Source organism: Trichogramma pretiosum, unplaced genomic scaffold (assembly GCF_000599845.2).
Source record: "Trichogramma pretiosum strain Unisexual culture from Peru unplaced genomic scaffold, Tpre_2.0 scaffold1, whole genome shotgun sequence".
Taxonomy (NCBI): domain Eukaryota; kingdom Metazoa; phylum Arthropoda; class Insecta; order Hymenoptera; family Trichogrammatidae; genus Trichogramma; species Trichogramma pretiosum.
Genome location: NW_019641703.1, coordinates 4,484,059 through 4,502,522, shown reverse-complemented (window position 1 = coordinate 4,502,522; position 18,464 = coordinate 4,484,059). Strand labels below are relative to the sequence as shown.

At 37.9% G+C, this 18,464-nt stretch overlaps 5 protein-coding genes across 6 annotated transcripts; 2 read left to right on the top strand and 3 right to left on the bottom strand.

The window, feature by feature from the left end:
• Positions 1-5,574: 5,574 nt before the first annotated feature.
• Positions 5,575-6,455, bottom strand: LOC111694470 (ribonuclease T2-like). The gene is made up of 2 exons (XM_023462860.1): positions 5,835-6,455; positions 5,575-5,757 (listed from the first exon to the last, which is right to left on the bottom strand). The coding sequence occupies exons 1-2, from the start codon at positions 6,453-6,455 to the stop codon at positions 5,575-5,577; spliced, it is 804 nt and encodes a 267-aa protein (XP_023318628.1).
• A 1,167-nt stretch (positions 6,456-7,622) lies between these two features.
• Positions 7,623-9,774, bottom strand: LOC106655354 (ell-associated factor Eaf). The gene is made up of 3 exons (XM_014375698.2): positions 9,105-9,774; positions 8,759-8,987; positions 7,623-8,660 (listed from the first exon to the last, which is right to left on the bottom strand). The coding sequence occupies exons 1-3, from the start codon at positions 9,229-9,231 to the stop codon at positions 8,069-8,071; spliced, it is 948 nt and encodes a 315-aa protein (XP_014231184.1). The 5' UTR covers positions 9,232-9,774; the 3' UTR covers positions 7,623-8,068.
• A 1,293-nt stretch (positions 9,775-11,067) lies between these two features.
• On the top strand, positions 11,068-11,707 carry LOC106655727 (GSK3-beta interaction protein). The gene has a single exon (XM_014376259.2). It carries the CDS (start codon positions 11,262-11,264, stop codon positions 11,634-11,636), a length of 375 nt encoding a protein of 124 aa, XP_014231745.1. The 5' UTR covers positions 11,068-11,261; the 3' UTR covers positions 11,637-11,707.
• Positions 11,708-12,211: 504 nt separating this feature from the next.
• Positions 12,212-15,855, bottom strand: LOC106654720 (zinc finger protein 260-like). 2 transcript variants are annotated; one of them, XM_014374730.2, is made up of 7 exons: positions 15,699-15,855; positions 14,791-15,013; positions 14,311-14,724; positions 13,820-14,241; positions 13,434-13,746; positions 12,847-13,317; positions 12,212-12,772 (listed from the first exon to the last, which is right to left on the bottom strand). In XM_014374730.2, exons 2-7 carry the CDS (start codon positions 14,923-14,925, stop codon positions 12,362-12,364), a joined length of 2,166 nt encoding a protein of 721 aa, XP_014230216.1. In that variant the 5' UTR covers positions 14,926-15,013; positions 15,699-15,855; the 3' UTR covers positions 12,212-12,361. The 2 variants fall into 2 exon arrangements, with proteins under 2 accessions (XP_014230216.1, XP_014230208.1); XM_014374722.2 differs by lacking the exon at positions 15,699-15,855 and adding an exon at positions 15,331-15,674.
• A 50-nt stretch (positions 15,856-15,905) lies between these two features.
• Positions 15,906-18,144, top strand: LOC106655518 (U4/U6.U5 tri-snRNP-associated protein 2-like). Its single transcript, XM_014375944.2, has 8 exons — positions 15,906-16,037; positions 16,193-16,468; positions 16,540-16,715; positions 16,785-17,010; positions 17,092-17,378; positions 17,478-17,668; positions 17,748-17,970; positions 18,062-18,144. The coding sequence occupies exons 1-8, from the start codon at positions 15,959-15,961 to the stop codon at positions 18,107-18,109; spliced, it is 1,506 nt and encodes a 501-aa protein (XP_014231430.1). The 5' UTR covers positions 15,906-15,958; the 3' UTR covers positions 18,110-18,144.
• Positions 18,145-18,464: the final 320 nt, after the last annotated feature.

Here is an 18,464-nt window from a genome sequence, read left to right as displayed (position 1 = left end):
GTGAATAATCGAGCTTTAACCCGATAGAATGTTGGCCGATACTCAGATGTAAAAAATCATATAAAACTGTTTAAAACCCGGTTATAAAGCTGGTGAGTAACCGATGGTGGTAAAAATAGATTAAATGTAAGATTAAATCTAGTTAAAAACCTGGTTGTACACCAAGGCTCAGGATTAAAACCTATTTTAATCGGTTCGTACCCGAGGTGCGAATCAGTTAAAAGCCCAGGTTATCACTAAACTGGAATGCGTTCTATAAAACAATATAGTAAATGAGTGCGAGTAGGAGAACACCGGGCACTATGCACATTTTCGAGCCGGGTAAAATTAAAAAAAGTAATTTAAATAAGCAGTTTGCAATAACCGTATTACTTGGTTTTATTTGTATCGTAGCTCTAGCTGTGCCAGGATATCCCGGCTAACATGGCTACTGTGGACGCACCCAGAGATTTCGAGGGATCACGACGACGACGACTGTTTGCTTTATTGTTCCTGGGAGCAGCAACCAATCAAACCAGAATTCGCGAAATATTCAAGCTCGAGTCTCCTGCCGTCTTTTCAGATCGCGTATATTGTATAGAAGAGCGAGTGTCTATAATGTAAATTCGTACAACAAATAGTTTCGTTACTTTTTTTTTTTTATCCCCGCGATGACGACGATCACCACCACCATCACCCCTTGTGCGTTCCCATATGGACAAAAACTGAAAAAACGAAACAGATTGTTTCAGCCCGCCCGCGCGCGCGCTCGCGCAAGAAATTAGAATTTCGAGGGAGAAAATAATATCGCGCATATGTGCGTTTTTTTTTTTGCATAACTTAGCTGATGTATCGAAATAACGCTCGAGTGCTCGGAATCGTGTGCAACTTTTATGCACACAAAAAGAGCGTAAAAACGTTCACTATACTACGCGTATACAGCAAAGCCGATATGCGTTCGTGAAAAAGGCACCACACCCACTGGACGATCGGTCGTGGTCATTAAATATCTCCGTCTTATCTCCGCGCCGCGGCACGTCCGCACCGTATACACACAACATCGAACGTATAAGCGTCCATCGATCCCATCGCTTCCTTTTTTTTCTCTCTCTCTCTCTCTTTCTCTGGATTCAAGAGTCGACTGCACACGAACAGCAGCAGCGGCAGCAAAAGCAGCAGTTTTTGGTGGAAGGCAATTATTGGCAGTATTATTGTATAGACGCGTGTTTATATGGTGCGAAGACTCGCGCGCGTTATATCGTGTCTTTTATGCGCCGTATTTGTACGCGCGGGTGTGTGTTTACGACGCGATAAGGTCGATTGTATATCATCGTCGTGTATTATATCGTGTCCTCGCCGATCTCGTCGGCGTACCGACACGCATGAAAATGATTAACGATCGAGAAATCCTAGGGGTATATAATGTACCTCCGATCTATAGATGGATATATTTAACGTAAAAAGAAGACGTTTTCGTCTTCTTACTAAGACATTGAAAGTAAAGTCAGCAGTCGAGAGATATCCGCAGGCTCACTTCGGCCAGCAGCAACGAGCATCGATTGCAACTATACTATACAAATCGGGAGAAAAGTCGAGAGCGCGAGCCAAGGCAGAGCACAGGGCAGGGATTTATTCGCGCGTTAAGGAGCGCGGCGCAGCGGCGTCGAGTCAAAATCCTCTGCCAGAAACGATTTCTACCGTTCTACTACTGGGAGTACGCAGTACAGTCGGTAGCAGAGAGAGACAGAGAGAAAAAAAGCTCTATGGATCAGTGCGCGGTAATTAAGAGCTGGCTTAGGACCAGGGGTCCAGCCAAACGCACGAATATACTATATATACACTCGGAGAAAAAGATAGAAAAGTTTGAAAAACGATCGGACTCGGAGAAAGAGAGTGAGAGAGAGAGAGCAAAATCATTAGAGGATTATTCCTCGGCTGCACTTGTGCGTGTGAGTACTTGCTAAAACTAACCCCTCGCGCGCTTACTTAGCTTTCTCTCTCTCCACCCCCGTAGTCTCTATCTTTCTCTCTCTCACACTTGATGGATTACTGCCGCTAAGAACAAGAGCTCTCGAACCCTTTGCTGCTGCTGCTGCTGCTTTGCAAGAGCAGCCCGAGTGGCTATGGCGTTGCTACTGCTATCGCTATACATGGTGCTGCTGTTGGCGCGAGGAAAGGACAGTTTTACGTAATCGTAAAAATCTCCGCGCGCTCTCGGAGCTTCGGAAGGAGGAAAGGGGGGACTTTATGATCGGGCGCCCGAGAGCATAAAACGACGGCAAAATTTAACGGGCTCGCCTATAAAAAGGAGTAAAACGGACAAAAAGAGGGGAGGAGGGGCAAAAGTTTTTATCGATAAACAGTATAAACGAACGGGACGAATAGGATATTATAATGGCCGCGTGGCGCTAAATTGCGCACGAAGCTCGCGCGAACGAATTGGCAATATGGCTTTTTCGAGCTCAGCTCTTATCGTTCGAGAAGAGAGTCGACTGATGCGTCGCGCGCCTGGCATATGCATCTTTTCGCGCGCTTTGCAGTACTGTTACGTATAAGTTATTAGAAGCGAAGAAGCTAGGACACAACGACGGCGTTTTAGAGACTCGTCGCGCGCAGAGCGAGCCTTATTAGTACCTCGAGCGTATACGTATATAATGTAACGCTTTCTCGAACTGCCACGGCGACGACGACTGCGAACTCCGACTTGCTTTCATTTGTACCTTTCCCCCTTTTTACGACTTCCCTCTCGCACTCGAGTCATTGTTTCCTTTTTCTGCTGCTGCTGCTGCTTCTGCCTATTTCGCACTGGCGCCCTTTGTAGCATGGGGGTTCAACTCTCTCATATAGCTGCGTAAATGTGTGTGTGTATATAGGAGATGCCCTTGTCCTGCGGCCACTGCGTATATATACCTTATACGGGAATTGCGAGAGCGACTTTGAAGGAAAAGACGCGCGCTGCGTTATAGGCTAGAGCTCTTGGCGCTTCTTCTTCTTCTTCATTTTTCTTTTATACCTTTTATCCTAGCGCGACAATGAATATCGTTGTTGCGCGCTCGTCTCTCTTTTGGATTCTTTTCTCTCTTTGCTTACGTATATACAAGAGAAAACCTTGAACCCGACTTTTCCAACAACAAAAATAACAGCAACGACGATGACAACGATGACGTCGACAGCTCGTAGCAACGCGTGTCGGGCGAAAAACTTGCACTTTCGTTTTTCAAAGGGTTGTTCTTGTCTGCAGCTCCGGCAGACGCCTATATGTATGCACGTGTGCACTGCTTCGTGCGCAGTGCCATACGTAATATTTTTCGTTGGTGCGTAAATTTGAACATCTTGTGTACGTATAATGTCGAATGAGAAAAAGCGCTCATCGTGGTGTACAATAGGCAATTCGAGTGGAAGATCAGTAAAGCTTCGTCGAACTACGGGCGAAACTCGAGGGGTCGATCTCGACCGTTAAATTACGTACTTTTTTTTCTTCTATCGAGGCAACACACATCGTATCGCTTCATTTTCCATCGATAATCATTCGATTACGCATTTCGGTCACATGATATAAAGTCTTTCCTCTGCCTCTTCGACGTTGGGACTTGCATCGTGGGGGGTAGGTGTACGCCGTGCTTCGAAAGCTCCACCCAGCAAAAGCCTCGAGACTACTCGTTAATACAGATCTACCCATTAGCCATGTAGCAGCAGCAGCAGTAGGAGTAGGAGCAGCAGTCGGAGTATATAAGTTGAAATAATTCAAACAGTAGCTGGCTGCGCGCTCCTCGTACCCAAAATGCGATGGCAACTTTCTTGAACTTACACTTCGCTGCCGAATTATACATAGTCTATTACATTATGAATATGCATGAACGCCATGTTTTAATGATGATGCCAGCTCGTCGCTCGCACGCTCTATTATATTCGCGTAGTCTTATTCTATATACATCGTATATACAGCGTCGCATTGCCACCTCGAAATATGCATGAAATTGTCATTTCCCTTCTCTCTCTTCTCTCTCTCTCTTTCGCCGACTGTAAATCGCAGAGCTTTTGTATTTTTCCAATTGCCAAAGTTATATACGTACTATAGATATACTATACTGCGAAGCATCGCGACTCCGAGCTCTTCTTCGTCTTTTTTCTTTCTTTTTTTTTTTTTTTTTTTTTTTTAATTACGCCGACAACGACGGCGCCTTAGACGCCGGTATTGCGCATTTCAATTTTTCAATGTAAGACATTATTATGTACATCGAGATTTCATTGCAGCGCCACTACCACATCTGAGTTTTTCGTTTTCTTTCTTTCCAAGAAAAGTCGTTCGATTCGATGATCATGGAGCTGCGAAATTTTTTCCATGTGGGATAGAAATCGTTCAATTGAGTAAAGATGTTGCGACATACGGTAACTAATCTCTCTCTCTCTCTCTCTCTCTCTCTCTCTCTCTCTCTCTAAAAAAGTAATTGATTCAGTTTTGATAAGCTGAAATATTTTCTTTCTTTCGTGTTTTAATTTCTTTATCATTGTTATTTTACAGGCTGGAAGTAATTTTGGGAATAATTGTATACGCTCGTTAAAATCAAATTTAATATCCATTTCATCATGGTTCATCATTGCGTCAATAGATGGAGATGGATAGCTTTTGGCGTCCATACAGCTACACTACAAAGTTTGATCAGTCAGCCTTATAATACTGAAGGTATTATTATTTTCAATAGGCTCCAATTTTTCAGGCTTCCCATCGAAAACCAACAGAACAATTAAAATCACCGATCAGATTAAACTGTAGGTACACTTATAAATCTAAAAAATTTTAATTTCCAAAAAAGACGGAATATTGTAAATGTTAGCACTACCGATGTGACGACTTATCTAAACAGAGCTTCGAGTATAAGCGCAATATTGTTTGCTTTTGGTTCTACATATTCTCGAGCGACAAAAAATTAAAATCTGAAGACTTTGAAAAATGATTTCATAATAAATTATTGATGGTGTTCTGAGTTATTAATCGAAGTGGGCTGGAAATTCTTGAAACTTCGACGACGTTGTTCGGAGTATAAGCTCAAAATCAATACAGTAGACAACATATCAGAAGAAGAGGAAAAAGTTATATCTTTAGACTCGGAGGTAAAAACGTACTCAAGTCCTATTTGTAAGATAGGAATTTAGTACTTTTTTGCCTCTTAGCTTAAAGAGATATATTTTTACTCTGGGGCAACGATTTATTATGCTCCCAATTGACAAAATTGACGCTTACTAAAGATACTGCCCCTAATATTGAATTAAAATCTTGAGTTGTTGACTTTTGAGGTTACATTAGTTCGTTGTCATTATTTGTAAGGCTCGCGCGCAAAATTCATTTTTTTTTCTTTTGTAAACTAAAAGGGGGATGGTTCAGCCGATTAAAGAGCTTACATTTGCACATTATCTGCTATTTTTATGGATTAATCAAGGGCTGATATATTTAAAGGATTGATTATAGATTTCAATAAATTAACAGATTATTAATACTTGGATTTGTATCTGCTTGTGATAATGATCAATTTTCGTTTCTTGATTTCTTCGCTCATTCAGAAAATACATGTAAAAGCTCTCAAAGCAGATCTTTTATTATACGTATCTACGGTTGGAGCAAGGCTCCTTAGGTTTCTGATAAATAGCCTCAATAACACCTTTTTTTTCAGGATCCTTGGAAGGATAACATGAGCTGAGAGTATATTTGCAGTTAATTGGTTTATCAAGTTCTTTGTCCAGGCAAATACGTATCTCTCGGATATACTGGCTACCATTTTTCTATAATTTGAGTACGTTTTTTTCATCAATAAAGGGTTTAAATTAGTATTAAATTGCAAATTTATATTTTTACGAACCAATTGATAGCAGACGATAGTAGGAATAGCACCCAGGAATTTTTTTAGACGATCATGTATTAATTTAATTGGGTACGTGCCTCCCGATATGATTCTAGCGTTTTCATGTAGATATATACCGGGTTGATACTTCAAGTAAAGTTCTACGGTTCTTCTAAAATATTTTTTTGGGCTGTTCAAGTCGTCTATTTTCACACAGGTACCGTGCTTGTTCCACTCATATCGACGAAATTTTGAGTCAGAACGTTTACCGAAAGAAATCCACTTAGATTTTAGATTCTTCTTTAAATCAGTACTGAACGATCCTTCGTCAACTTCGTCTTCCCTGCAATAATATAAATGCTTTATTTTTTCTTTCTCTGTTAGTGTATCGCTACTTGGCCACAAGCCGTGAATGGTCCAGTTTCTTTTATCCGTTGGCATGTTGCATTCGCTGCACGTTTTCTTTGTGGATTCTTGGATCAGTCTCATCCGCTCATTTTCATCCTGAATATGCTCGTATCGGACGTAATGACAACTACCCTGAGGCCACATTAACGACAAAACGAAGTGATCGTAAACAATTTTTGGGTCTGTCTTTGACATCTTGAAAATATCCATTATCAATTTCTTGGAGTCCATGCTTTTGTTACTTTGCAACAGTTTCGTACAAAAATTATTATTGATACATTTTTATAACGATTTTTATCTTATACTTACATTATTTATATGTATATCATTGTAAGGTGTGTTTTGAAAGTTTAAGTAAACTTTATATGTTGCGAGCTTTTTGTGAATAAGGAAATATTTCATTGGAGCATATTTTATAAGCTAATATTTTATTAGAAACGTGACCGTTTTATTAAAATCGTACGTCATTTTACGAGTACAAAAACGTTATAATTTTAAATACATTTTAATAACTCAATATTTTAAACTTCCAGAAATTATAAAGGGATACGTATACCTTAACTCAAAATTGTTTTTTTCATTCATGAGTAGAATTTTTTCCTCTCTTTTCCATTTTTTATTTATAATTACAAAACTTTGACTTTTCACTCAATGAAAACTGTTTCCATGATACTTTTTCGTGTCCATTACGTGTTGAATTTTTGTTTTGTTTTGCATTTTCTGACAAATGATATTTTTTAAAAGACGTTCATGTGTCGTAACTTTCGAATGAACCGTTGAAGCTACAGTATCCGAATGGTGAATCGTACGCTATTCGCTTCAACTGAAATTGTTCGCTCGTGAGACGCATTTTAAAAAATCATGAAAGACGAAAGAAGAAAAAATTCAACACGCAGAATTTAAAGAAAAATGTTATGAATTGGTTACGTGTTAGTGACAAACCAAAATTTTGGAACTTTCAAAAATGCAATATAACGAAAAGCATTCAAAAATTAAAATAAAATTGTTTTTTTTATAATAATTTCGTGAGAATTAAAAAATGATACTGAGTCTTGCACAGTGTGCCGGGATTAGGAACTAGTTTTCTTGTAAAAGTGATTAAAATTTACGAGGTCCAAAAATTAATTTTTTATGACGAATGAAAGCGCCACTATAAAATTAATTCAACTGCGAATGTACAGTTCGATCACGACAATAAAAGTTCTGTCACAGCTTAATTACGTAACTCAAAATTTTTTCGACTACATCGGTGTAGCGCTCGCTCTTTGAAATGCGCTAGGCTAGATATGTTTCTACTTTACCGATTTTCACTCAACTAGAGTATGCGGTAGCATCTTGTATGCGCAGATCTAAGATCTAACACAAAGTTTCAAAAGAAAAATAAATGTATGCTTGGTATGTGGTTCATTTGTAAATTGAAAATTATAAATTTATTAACAATTCAAATAAACTGAATATTAGTCAAAACATCTCATATGTACATGAGTACAATTTACATGGCAATATTTAAAAATTTTCCCTAAGACTTATTCTTATTCTTTGTACGTAGAAGGCACAAAAGTAATGACAAAATCAATCATCCATGCTTATCATTATAACAAGTACATATTATTTACAAATATTCAAGTTTTATAATAAATATCTATAAATATATACATATAAATTTCTTGATAAATAAAAGATCTTCAAAAATTATTATGCATATTAAGTATTTTCACTTCTCTCATACTGCTAAGGCAACTGCAAACACTTTATAACAAAAATATGTCATTTACTAACAAAAATATATTATTATATTTTAAAAATTTGTTCCACTTTCAAACTGGAAGAGTGTAAAACAATTTTCAATCACTATCTGATTCAGATGATAATTGTAAGTCTTCAGTTAGTAAATAATTATCAGCTATTTTTGTTTTATCATTGTGATTGACTCTATCAGGTTTAAAAGTCTTTTCAGGCTCAGAATCACTGTCTGAAGTATAAGAGCTAGCGCTGCTACTAGAACTAGAATCACTCATTGTACCTACATTATTAATATCATTATTGTAATTGTTTTCGTGCACAGGTGACGCAGGTGATGGTGGTCTTATTGTATTCATTGTAAAATCATCCCCTATCATAGGAAGGCTTCCAAATGGTACTTGTGGAGAAGGCAATAAAACATCATTTGTGGGCATTGTTGGACTGTTTGGTTTGACTGGGGCACGATTGTTCCTTGGGTATACATCATTACTTGGCTTCTTTTTATGTTCAGATACAACCTTGGTTGTACTTTTATTGCGACTTGTGGGATTAATTCTGAATTTATGTTTAGGACTGGATTGATTTCGATTTACTGGGCTTCTCTTCTCTTCTAATTCTAAATCACCAGAATTTTGATTTGGCACAGAATCACCTCCATTCCTAACATCTGAATTTATTGTTTCTAAATCTGACCTGCAAGCAAATAAAAAATTGTTTTACAAAATTTTCAATCAAAGAGATAAAAAATGATTACATATGTTTGCGATGAATGCAAGAATAAATTTTCTTACCTAGTTTTTTTTACTACTATATTAGAGGTTAATTGTTCTAGAGTTATTTCTCTGGTTTCGCTATCAATAACAAACACCCAGTCGTCATCGCAATCATCGACTGAACCTTTGTACACTGTGTTGGAGGCATGGTCGTCTGGATTCGGCACAGTAACTGTCAGTTTATTATTTTTTCCTACGTATATGCTGGCACTTTGGGACTCGTCGACGCTGGCTGGCTTGAAATCATCTGCAATCAGATAGAACACAAGTTTTAATTCGATGCACGAGGCCCACGAAGAAAGCCTTTTACGGCTTTCCAAAATTTGTATATTCTATTCTAAAAATAAAAAAAACGCAAACTCACATTTGAGCGTGTGAAAGCCAGTCTCGTGGAAGAACGACTTGCCGATCTTGAGATCGTAGACTCCTGGTGGCAGGCCGAGCTCTTTTACCACGTCAAATTCTTCATCGTAGTCACCATCATAATCCATTATTACCTTTGTTTATTTAAAACACCTTGTACCCAGGCCTCCACAGACAAGACACACACACGCACGGGGGGCACGATCGGACACTCGGTGCGCGAAGGCAAGTCTCTCTCTCTCTCTCTCTCTCGCTCTTTTTTTTCTTTTAAGGTTATAGCCACACGCACACTTACACAGATGTTGCAAGCAAGCGTATAGTGCGACTTTCACGCACGCCTCGAGGTTCCCCCGATGCACCGAAAAACACCACGACTGGACGGGATAAAATATCCGCGAGACTCGGGGCTAAGACGACGACGACGACGACTATTCTTCCATGATCTTGAAGGGGGGCTCGCGCACGACAACACGCTGCACTCGTCCACCCGCGATTTCGCGAACAGCTGTTTGCCTCCTAAACACGTGCACTACTTTGCGCACTACTCAAGGGTCACTGGAGCAGAAGCTGACTTATGACAAAACATTGAACCGCCGTTTGAAACGTAAGCAGGCGCTGCTGACTGTATATAACGCGATGTATATATATGCTGTGCTGCTGCTACGAAAGTCGAGCTGTGCTGTGCCGTTGGCTGTTGCGCTGCTAGAGCTGCGTGATATCCTCATGAGAGCATAGCGCCGAGAGCGAGAAAGAAAAAGATAGAAGAACACCTTGCAGTGTGCGCCCTGTGAGACAGGTGGCGGTGCGATACAGGCTAACACCAGCAGAGCACAGTCAGGCGCGTTTAAACTTTAAATGCCCGCATGTGTAAAGTGTACACACAGCGATAAAACTCCGTAATATGAGTCATTCGAAAGGGGACCTATATATAAAGCTCTTCACACCGTGATTCCCAAAAATAACTTTTTTTTTATACATCTGTCTCCAGCACAAGTCGATCTGGGCCGACATGTCACTTATCGTCATCGCTTGTACATAATACGATAGCGCATTCGTGCGCCGATAAGATTTTTTGCTTCGCTTCGTTCTTTTTTTTTTGCAAGAAATTACCGATTCGAAGCGAGTACTGCAATTATGCAATCGTCGTACTTTCCTTTTATATGCGCCTGGCGAAAATTGTGAAAGCTCCGCTGCTATATAATACCGAGGCGTGTGCTGCTATACGCATACGCGACCTTCGCGGCCGATCTAAATTCGGATCCGTGTGTGTGTGTGTGTGTGCACGCGTGTCATTTTCGAAAAAGTAAATCAAACCATTTTTAGAGAGGTGATTTTTTTTTTATATAGAACCAATTACGGATCGACCGTCTATATGTATGTGCTTGAAATTCCTGCGCACCATCTGGGTGAATGGCGGCGAGTCATGCGAGCTGACGCGTGAAAAGTGGAGTACGTATCTGCCTGGCGATTTTTGAAAAAGCGAGTCGATATAGCTTTGAAATAATGCTGCAGTACAAAAGCAGAGAGATGCGTCATTGATCGCTTGTTGTTCTTTTTTGAACGTGACAGCTGTCATTTCTACAGATCTTCTTACTTTTTTTCATAGAGACTTTTTGAAATCCATCTGATGCTCTTGAAACGTGAGATTTAAATGCCTTTCTGACAAGTGTAAATGGGCCATTGGCTATTTAATCTATTCTGCTGATGCCTCCTTCTTCGGTTTTTTCCTTCCTGTCGTAAGATACCGTCACTGATCGCATCTTGATTTTTTCTCTCTTCGAGTTGAAAAATATTTCTTTACGATAAGTAGATACTGTCGATCGGACGGGCATACTTGTCAGCCGATGACAAGCGAAACTTTCGGATCTTCGAAATGTTCTACCTTACCGATTCTTTCTGTGGCAGCACCGTAGTCCTTGTATACATCATATGACGCATCAGTATCTAGCCATGCGGTACGTAAACAATCCGTAAAACGTAAACAAACCAACATGCAGAAGACATCGTTCATTGATTGGAAATAATTTAACTTCTGCGGTGCGGGTGCGAAGTGAACGTGTCCGAGTGCATCGATCGTCGATCGTAATCGCCTATCAAATAAAAGTGCACTCGATCGAATCTCTACAGGTGCTTTTAACCGCAAAAGAGAGCAGAGAAGATGATGCAGTCGAACGATCAAGACGGAGTTTTGAACGACCCCAACCAGTGGAAGCTCGAGGCTCGAGCCGTCATAAACGACGTGCGAGATCACGTGCGCGAACTGCGAGTCTGCGAGGCCCCGGACATCCAAAACTCCAACAGTAAGATCCATCTGAACTTGACGACGCTCGAGGGCAGCGAGCTGTGCATCCGATTGACCACGGCCGGTTTCAGCGTCGTCGGCGATCGGCACGACTGCGTCAACGGCGAGCAGGAGGTGGGTCAGTGCTACGAGACGATCTACGCACTGCTGTCGGCCATCAGTCCCAGCTACACCCAGTCCTTTGGAAATAGTCTGCTGGATAAGTTGCAGCGGGTAGCGGATAATCAGTAATATTTAAAGACTTGAGAATTTTTCTTCGATAGCGTCGCTGTGATGTAATTGTTAATGATTAATAAACTAATTTTTACACAAAAATTCAGAATCTTGTAGTGATTCCTTGACCCCACTTTACACTCTAAGACTTATGTGAAAACCAAACTAATGATTTCGAAATTTTCAATCACAATAAATTATCAACAAATGAATTCGGATTTATTGTTGCACTCATCATATTACAATCAGCAAATACTTTCAATTATATTTGATGTAATTTTAGTGTATAAAAAACATTAGTTAAGTATTATGCAATCTTGATGTAAATACTAATAAATATATTTATATTTTACAATACTTAAGACTACTATTAATACAAGCATCATAGTAATCTAAATCATGATACATCGTTCATAGTCAATATAAATTATTTTAAAAGTAAATTCACTTTATGCAATTTCGAAGCATTACAAATTTTTTTGCTGGTTTTTTTAGATAAAAAAATATTTGATATTTTTATACTAACTACTTTCTAAAATGTTGTCATGATAATAATATAAAAATTATGTACATGATTCAAGCTAGCGAGAAAATATATGGAACTATCAAAAGTACTTGTATGTACAAAATATATATACATTTGTTTTTTGTATAAATCACTTATCAAAAATTCTATCTGCACCAAGAACAATGGTTAGCCACTCAAATTCTTAAAGATATTTGCAACTTAAGAGTATCTAAAATTAGTCAGTACCATCATTACTTTCAGTCAAATGACTTGTGTCTTTGCCATCCTCTTCTAATTTCAGTTCATTTAGAGACGGTGGTTCTTCATTGGGTTTGTCGTGTTTTTTGCGATGACACATCATCGTAGAACGAGAAGTAAACGATTTTTCACAAATATCACACGCGTAAGGTCGTTCACCGGTATGCAAACGTTTGTGAATATTCATCGGACTAAATTGCGTAAAAGTTTTATTGCAAACATCACAACGGTACGGTCTTTCACCCGTATGAGATCGTCTATGACATTGCAATGCTGAACGGCGAGCAAAATCTTTTCCACATATATCACATTCAAAGTCTTTCTTACCTGTGTGCATGGTTGAATGAACTCTAAGATCGACTCTGGTGAGAAATCCTTTGCCACATACCTAAAAAAAATTAGAATAATTGTTGATAAAATCTTAAAAACGTTGGTAGCAAACAAAAATGTGGTTTAACTCACTTCACAAAGAAAAGGTTTTTCGCCAGTGTGAATCCTTAGATGAGTATTCAGATAACTTTTGCTAACAAACATTTTGTTGCATACATCACAAGGATATTGTCTGTTATCTAATCCAGAATGTATTTTTTGATGACTTTTACACAACCCTTTAGTGATGAATCCTCTGCCACAAATTTCACATTTATAAGGTTTGACTCCTTTATGTCGATTCTCATGGTCACATAATGATTGTCTAGTTTTGAATTTTTGGTTGCAAGTTGAACAAGAATATGGTTTAACATCAGAATGTACTCGTTGATGCACAATAAGATAACTTTTGCATTGAAAGCCTTTGCCACAGGTTGAACAACTATAGTCAAATTGACCTGTGTGTGTTGCGGTGTGTTGAGCAAGACCTATTTTACTGCGAAAAGCTTTTTCGCACAAACTGCATTGGAATGGTCTTTCACCTGTATGTTTGCGCATGTGTTCCTAAAAAGTTTAAAAATGATTTAATTTTAACCAACTTTTTTATAGTATAGTTCAATACTAAATATTGCTTAAAAAATAACGTTTTTAATGTTTTTGTCTTTACAGGGATGACTTACTTGTAATTTGTAATTTGTAGGGTACTCTTTACCACAATGAGTACAAATTTTAGGTGCACACTTTATCCGAGATCCTTGTGGCTTTTTTTCTGAAGACTCTTCAACAGGTGGTTGAACTTCAGAGAACTGGATTTGTTCTTTGTTTTCAGTAAAATCTGACTTATTTACAAAACAGTTTTGATTGTGTAAATTAAAAACATCAATACTGGTAAAGTACAAGTCACATTTCAAACAGCTATAAAAATGCTCTTCAAAATGCAACAAAAGATTACTGGGTTCAGAGAATGCCTCATTACAAAAAGGACAGATATACCTACAATAAAAAGTACAATAAATACTAATAGAAAACAAATATAAAAATAACTAATTAAAATTATAACTCTTACCAAGTAGATTCATTTTCATCAATTGTTGGGTTTTTTAATAAATCTTCGATCAGTGCATCTTTTGTTCCTTTGGTATATTGCATGACCATTCCATTTTCATTGTTCATATCATTACTTGTAGAAGTTAACGTAAAAGCATGTGTTGTGTTTTCAGAAGAACCCATACCATCATCATCAATATTACTTTGTGTTGAAGAATGCGCCACAGAATGATGTTCTTCTTCCATAATATTGGAGTCTGTATTTACTTCATTACAGTATTGAATGAGTTTTTCGGCTTGAAGCTGTACGTTAGCTGTGGATGACATTGAATCCACATAGGAGTTGATATCTATATGGCTAAGATGATCTCCCACATTAATATTGCCTACTGTCAAATTGCCATCTAGGTTTATGGCTAAGTCTTGGCTTAAACTTGTTACCTAAAATTTTTGGTAGTTTAAATACTTATTGATTAAATTTATTGACTATAGTTTACTTTTATTACATACAGTTTGCATTTGTTCATCTACCATTCTAGATGCATCACCAACTAAGTGGAAACTAGATACTGGCAAATCATTTTGTTGAGATAATTCTTCTTGCACCACCATTTGCCTACTACTACCAGGAAGATGTAAATTGTCAATATCTGCTATTTGGTGAAGACCATTTTGTGCATTATGAGTCAAGACATCATGATTATCAAGTGCATTTACATTATTCTCTAAATTACCAATATTTCTTTGCATCTCTTTTGCAGTGATTCCATTTAAAGAATTCATGTTATGTTTCGTTAGTGACTTTGCCATCTGAATAAACATTTTTTCTGTTTGTAAAACCTTTTCACGAAAAACATGAAAGTCTTCTAGTTTGTATACACATTTGACACAAACAACTTTTGGAAGTTCATCCGTTATCGATATCTGTAAATGAGTAAGATTTTAGTTAAATTATTCAGAAATTCAAATTGTACATTGAATTTTACTCACATTGACTGGTAAAACAGTTGTAATTTTTTTTGCAATATTCGTTGTACATTCTTCAAAAATTGGTACACCCATGAGATGATCCACTTTATCACTACATAATCTACATAAATAGTCAAATTGATGGATTGAAGCCATTGCAACTAAAATGCTTTGACAACTTTTAGACTATTTTCCATCTAAGTGCAATCACTGGCAAATTTTTCTTGGCTCTGCCATCCATGTACTGAAACAATGATTATACAAAATTTATTAGTGATTTATTTTAATAGTTTTTTAAGAAAATCTCGTTTTGGCATAGGAAAATGTTATTATTTTTGCGTAGGCACATTTTTTTCGCCGTTGAACGAACACTTTCTAATTTCCTCGGATTAACCGAAAATATTAATGTCTTCGTGGTACGTTTCGCCAGTTAAATAAACATTCTATTTTTAAAATTTTAGTTATTATTAATTTTAAGAAATTGATTAGCCGAAAAATTTTACGCAAAAATGAGATTCATTAAAATGCCAAAATCTTTTTCAAAATAGTCATTCTGTTCACCTGCAGGATCGAGTTGTTTTTAATCACATTAATAAATCATCGGTGCAAGAATTTCAGAATTAATTTTCATTAAATCTTTGACTGCTAATACAGTACAATCAACAGGGAAAACAGACAGTTGACAATGAAAGGCGGTGCACCTCTTGGTTCCGGCTACATCGCGTACTTGACTCGTTAAACGAATTTTCTTTTATCAAATACTCTTAAGAAAAGCGTACTGTAAAATACCAACACAATCATCTTTCATAGTCCACGAAACTCGTTTATTCAATTGATATCGAACTTATTTCAACAAAATAATGATTCGCGACGCCGAACGCCGCTTCGCGAATACATAAAACAAGCTTTTGTGGGTTATGATTACCTACCCTGTGTGCGCTGCCTGTGTGCGGTGCATTTATATGCCCTACTCCTCTCATCTCGCAGTTGTTGACTCGGCAATGAAGCTTGATATTGTGCAGCTGGCCTGTAGATGTATACGGCAAAAACGGTCAAGAAACGGAATGCCGACTGTCGGTTGGCGACCGGTCTCGCTTGTATTCGCAAGAATTTTCTAGGCCATGCTTTATAGTTTATATACAGACGCTTTTGACGGCTCGGTCGGCGCACACCGTTTGTTGTGTTTATCATGTCAGATTCTCAGGAAGAAAAGAAAGAAGCAATAAAAAGATCACTCGAAAATTACGATGAATCGAGTGACGATGAACGTAAGTTATCTGAATTGTATCCATTAACTTTGGCATTTTTAAATTTCTTTGGTAAAAAGTATAATTTGAATGATCAGGTTAAACTTGTTAACTGTTAATTTTGTTTATGATTATTTCTGGGAATGATTTCATTTTTCAACTTTCGTAATTTTTAGCGAGCAATAAATTGGCCAAAGCTGGAGATGGACCTAGACTATGCCCTTATCTGGATACGATAAACAGACAGTTTTTAGATTTTGATTTTGAAAAGCTCTGTTCTGTATCGCTGTCAAGGATCAATGTCTATGCTTGCTTAGTGTGTGGCAAATATTTTCAAGGTAGAGGAACCAATACCTACGCTTATACGCACAGCGTTGCTGATAGCCATCATGTTTTTTTGAATCTTCATACTCTCAAATTTTACTGTCTGCCTGATAATTATGAAATCATTGGTATGTGAAAAATTACTTTTTATTTTCATACAGTCTGACAATTTCTAATTGATATTCTTACCTTATTTTAGATTCATCTCTGGATGACATTAAATTTGTGCTCAATCCAACATTTGACAAAGCTCATATTGAGCAGCTAGATACCAATGGAAAACTATCAAGAGCTATTGATGGTTCAATGTACTCACCTGGTATTGTGGGCATGAACAATATCAAAGAGAATGATTACTGCAATGTTGTTTTACAAGTGAGATGATCTATTTGAATACTTTTTAATAAATAACTGCATAAGATGTTATAATAAATTTTCTTACAGGCATTGTCTCATGTCACACCTCTACGTAATTACTTCCTCAGAGCTAAAAACTATTCAAAAGTAAAAAGACCACCTGGGGATTCGTCATACCTTTTAGTACAAAGGTTTGGAGAATTGATGAGAAAATTATGGAATCCTAGAAATTTTAAGGCACATGTAAGTCCTCATGAAATGCTCCAAGCAGTAGTTTTATGGAGTAAAAAAAAATTTCAATTTACTGAGCAGGGTAATTCATATTTACCTAATGAATTTTCTTTCTTAAATTAAATAATTCAAACTTAAATTAATTTTCATTCCATTTACAAAGGTGATCCTGTGGATTTCCTATCTTGGTTCTTAAATGCTCTACACTTAGCTCTAAATGGAACCAAAAAAAAAAACTCGAGCATCATTTACAAAACATTTTTGGGACAAATGAGAATCTACACGCGGAAAATTCCACCCCTTGAGCTAGAGGAAAGCAAAAGAAACGAGCTGATGAGTACCGTGGAGTACGCAGAAACGCTGACGGAAAGTCCATTTTTGTACTTGACCTGCGATTTACCGCCTCCACCGCTTTTCAAAGATCAACACGCAGAAAATATTATTCCGCAGGTAACATTTTTACCGTCGCAGAAAATGGAAAAGTTTTGTAAGATTTTTGTAAGATTTTTCTAAGTAATTTTTGTAACGATTTGTAAAATTTTTATTTAGGTAACTCTATGGACTCTGTTGAATAAATTCAACGCTATAAACGAGAAAGAGTATAAAACCTACAAAGAGAATTTTATGAAGAGATTCGAGATAAGAGAATTACCGCCGTATTTAATTCTGTACATCAAACGCTTTACGAGAAATACATTTTTCGTGGAAAAGAATCCTACGATCGTCAATTTTCCCGTCAAGTACGTTATCCGTTAAAAAAAAAATCCTAGATCTAAATTTCTTCCGCACTATAAAAATCGTAATTTTTTCACCTTTCAGAAACATCGATTTCGGAGACATCCTGACTCCGGAAGTCAAGGCTATGCACCCGTGCACGACCTACGATCTGGTCGCAAACGTGGTCCACGACGGCGAGCCCAGTCACGGCACCTACCGAGTGCACATTCTGCACAAGGCCACCCAACAATGGTACGAGCTGCAGGATCTACACGTCACTCCGATTTTGCCGCAAATGATAACGCTCACGGAGGCCTACATTCAAGTGAGCAATAATATCGATTTCCAAATTTTTTCCCGTTATCGTATCGCGAATCGATTGATAATTACCCTCGTTTTTTTTTTTGTAATTTCAGATTTACGAGCTGCAAAGCCACAAGTCAGACTCATCGAACGAAAAGTAATGAGTTTTCGAGTCATCGCAATTTCTGTGTTCATATCTATTCAATAATCAATAAGTTGTAAAATAAGTTGAAAAATAAAAAATTTATCTACCTTCGTAAACGTTCGTTTTTCATTTAACACGCCACATTCGAATTCCACTCGTGCGTTCAATAACGTTCCATTCCATTCGAAAAACCGCTGCGAAAGATCGCGTAACGTTCATCCTACCTGAGCCTATAAAAATCCTCTCCTCGCCCTTTATGCATTAAAATATCCTTATCTGTAGGCAGGATTTAGCGCCGCCGAGCGTCCCACCGGCGAAGCTCCGTCGAAATTCGCGCGTGGTAGGCGGGCGGGCGGGCAGTGCACAGCACG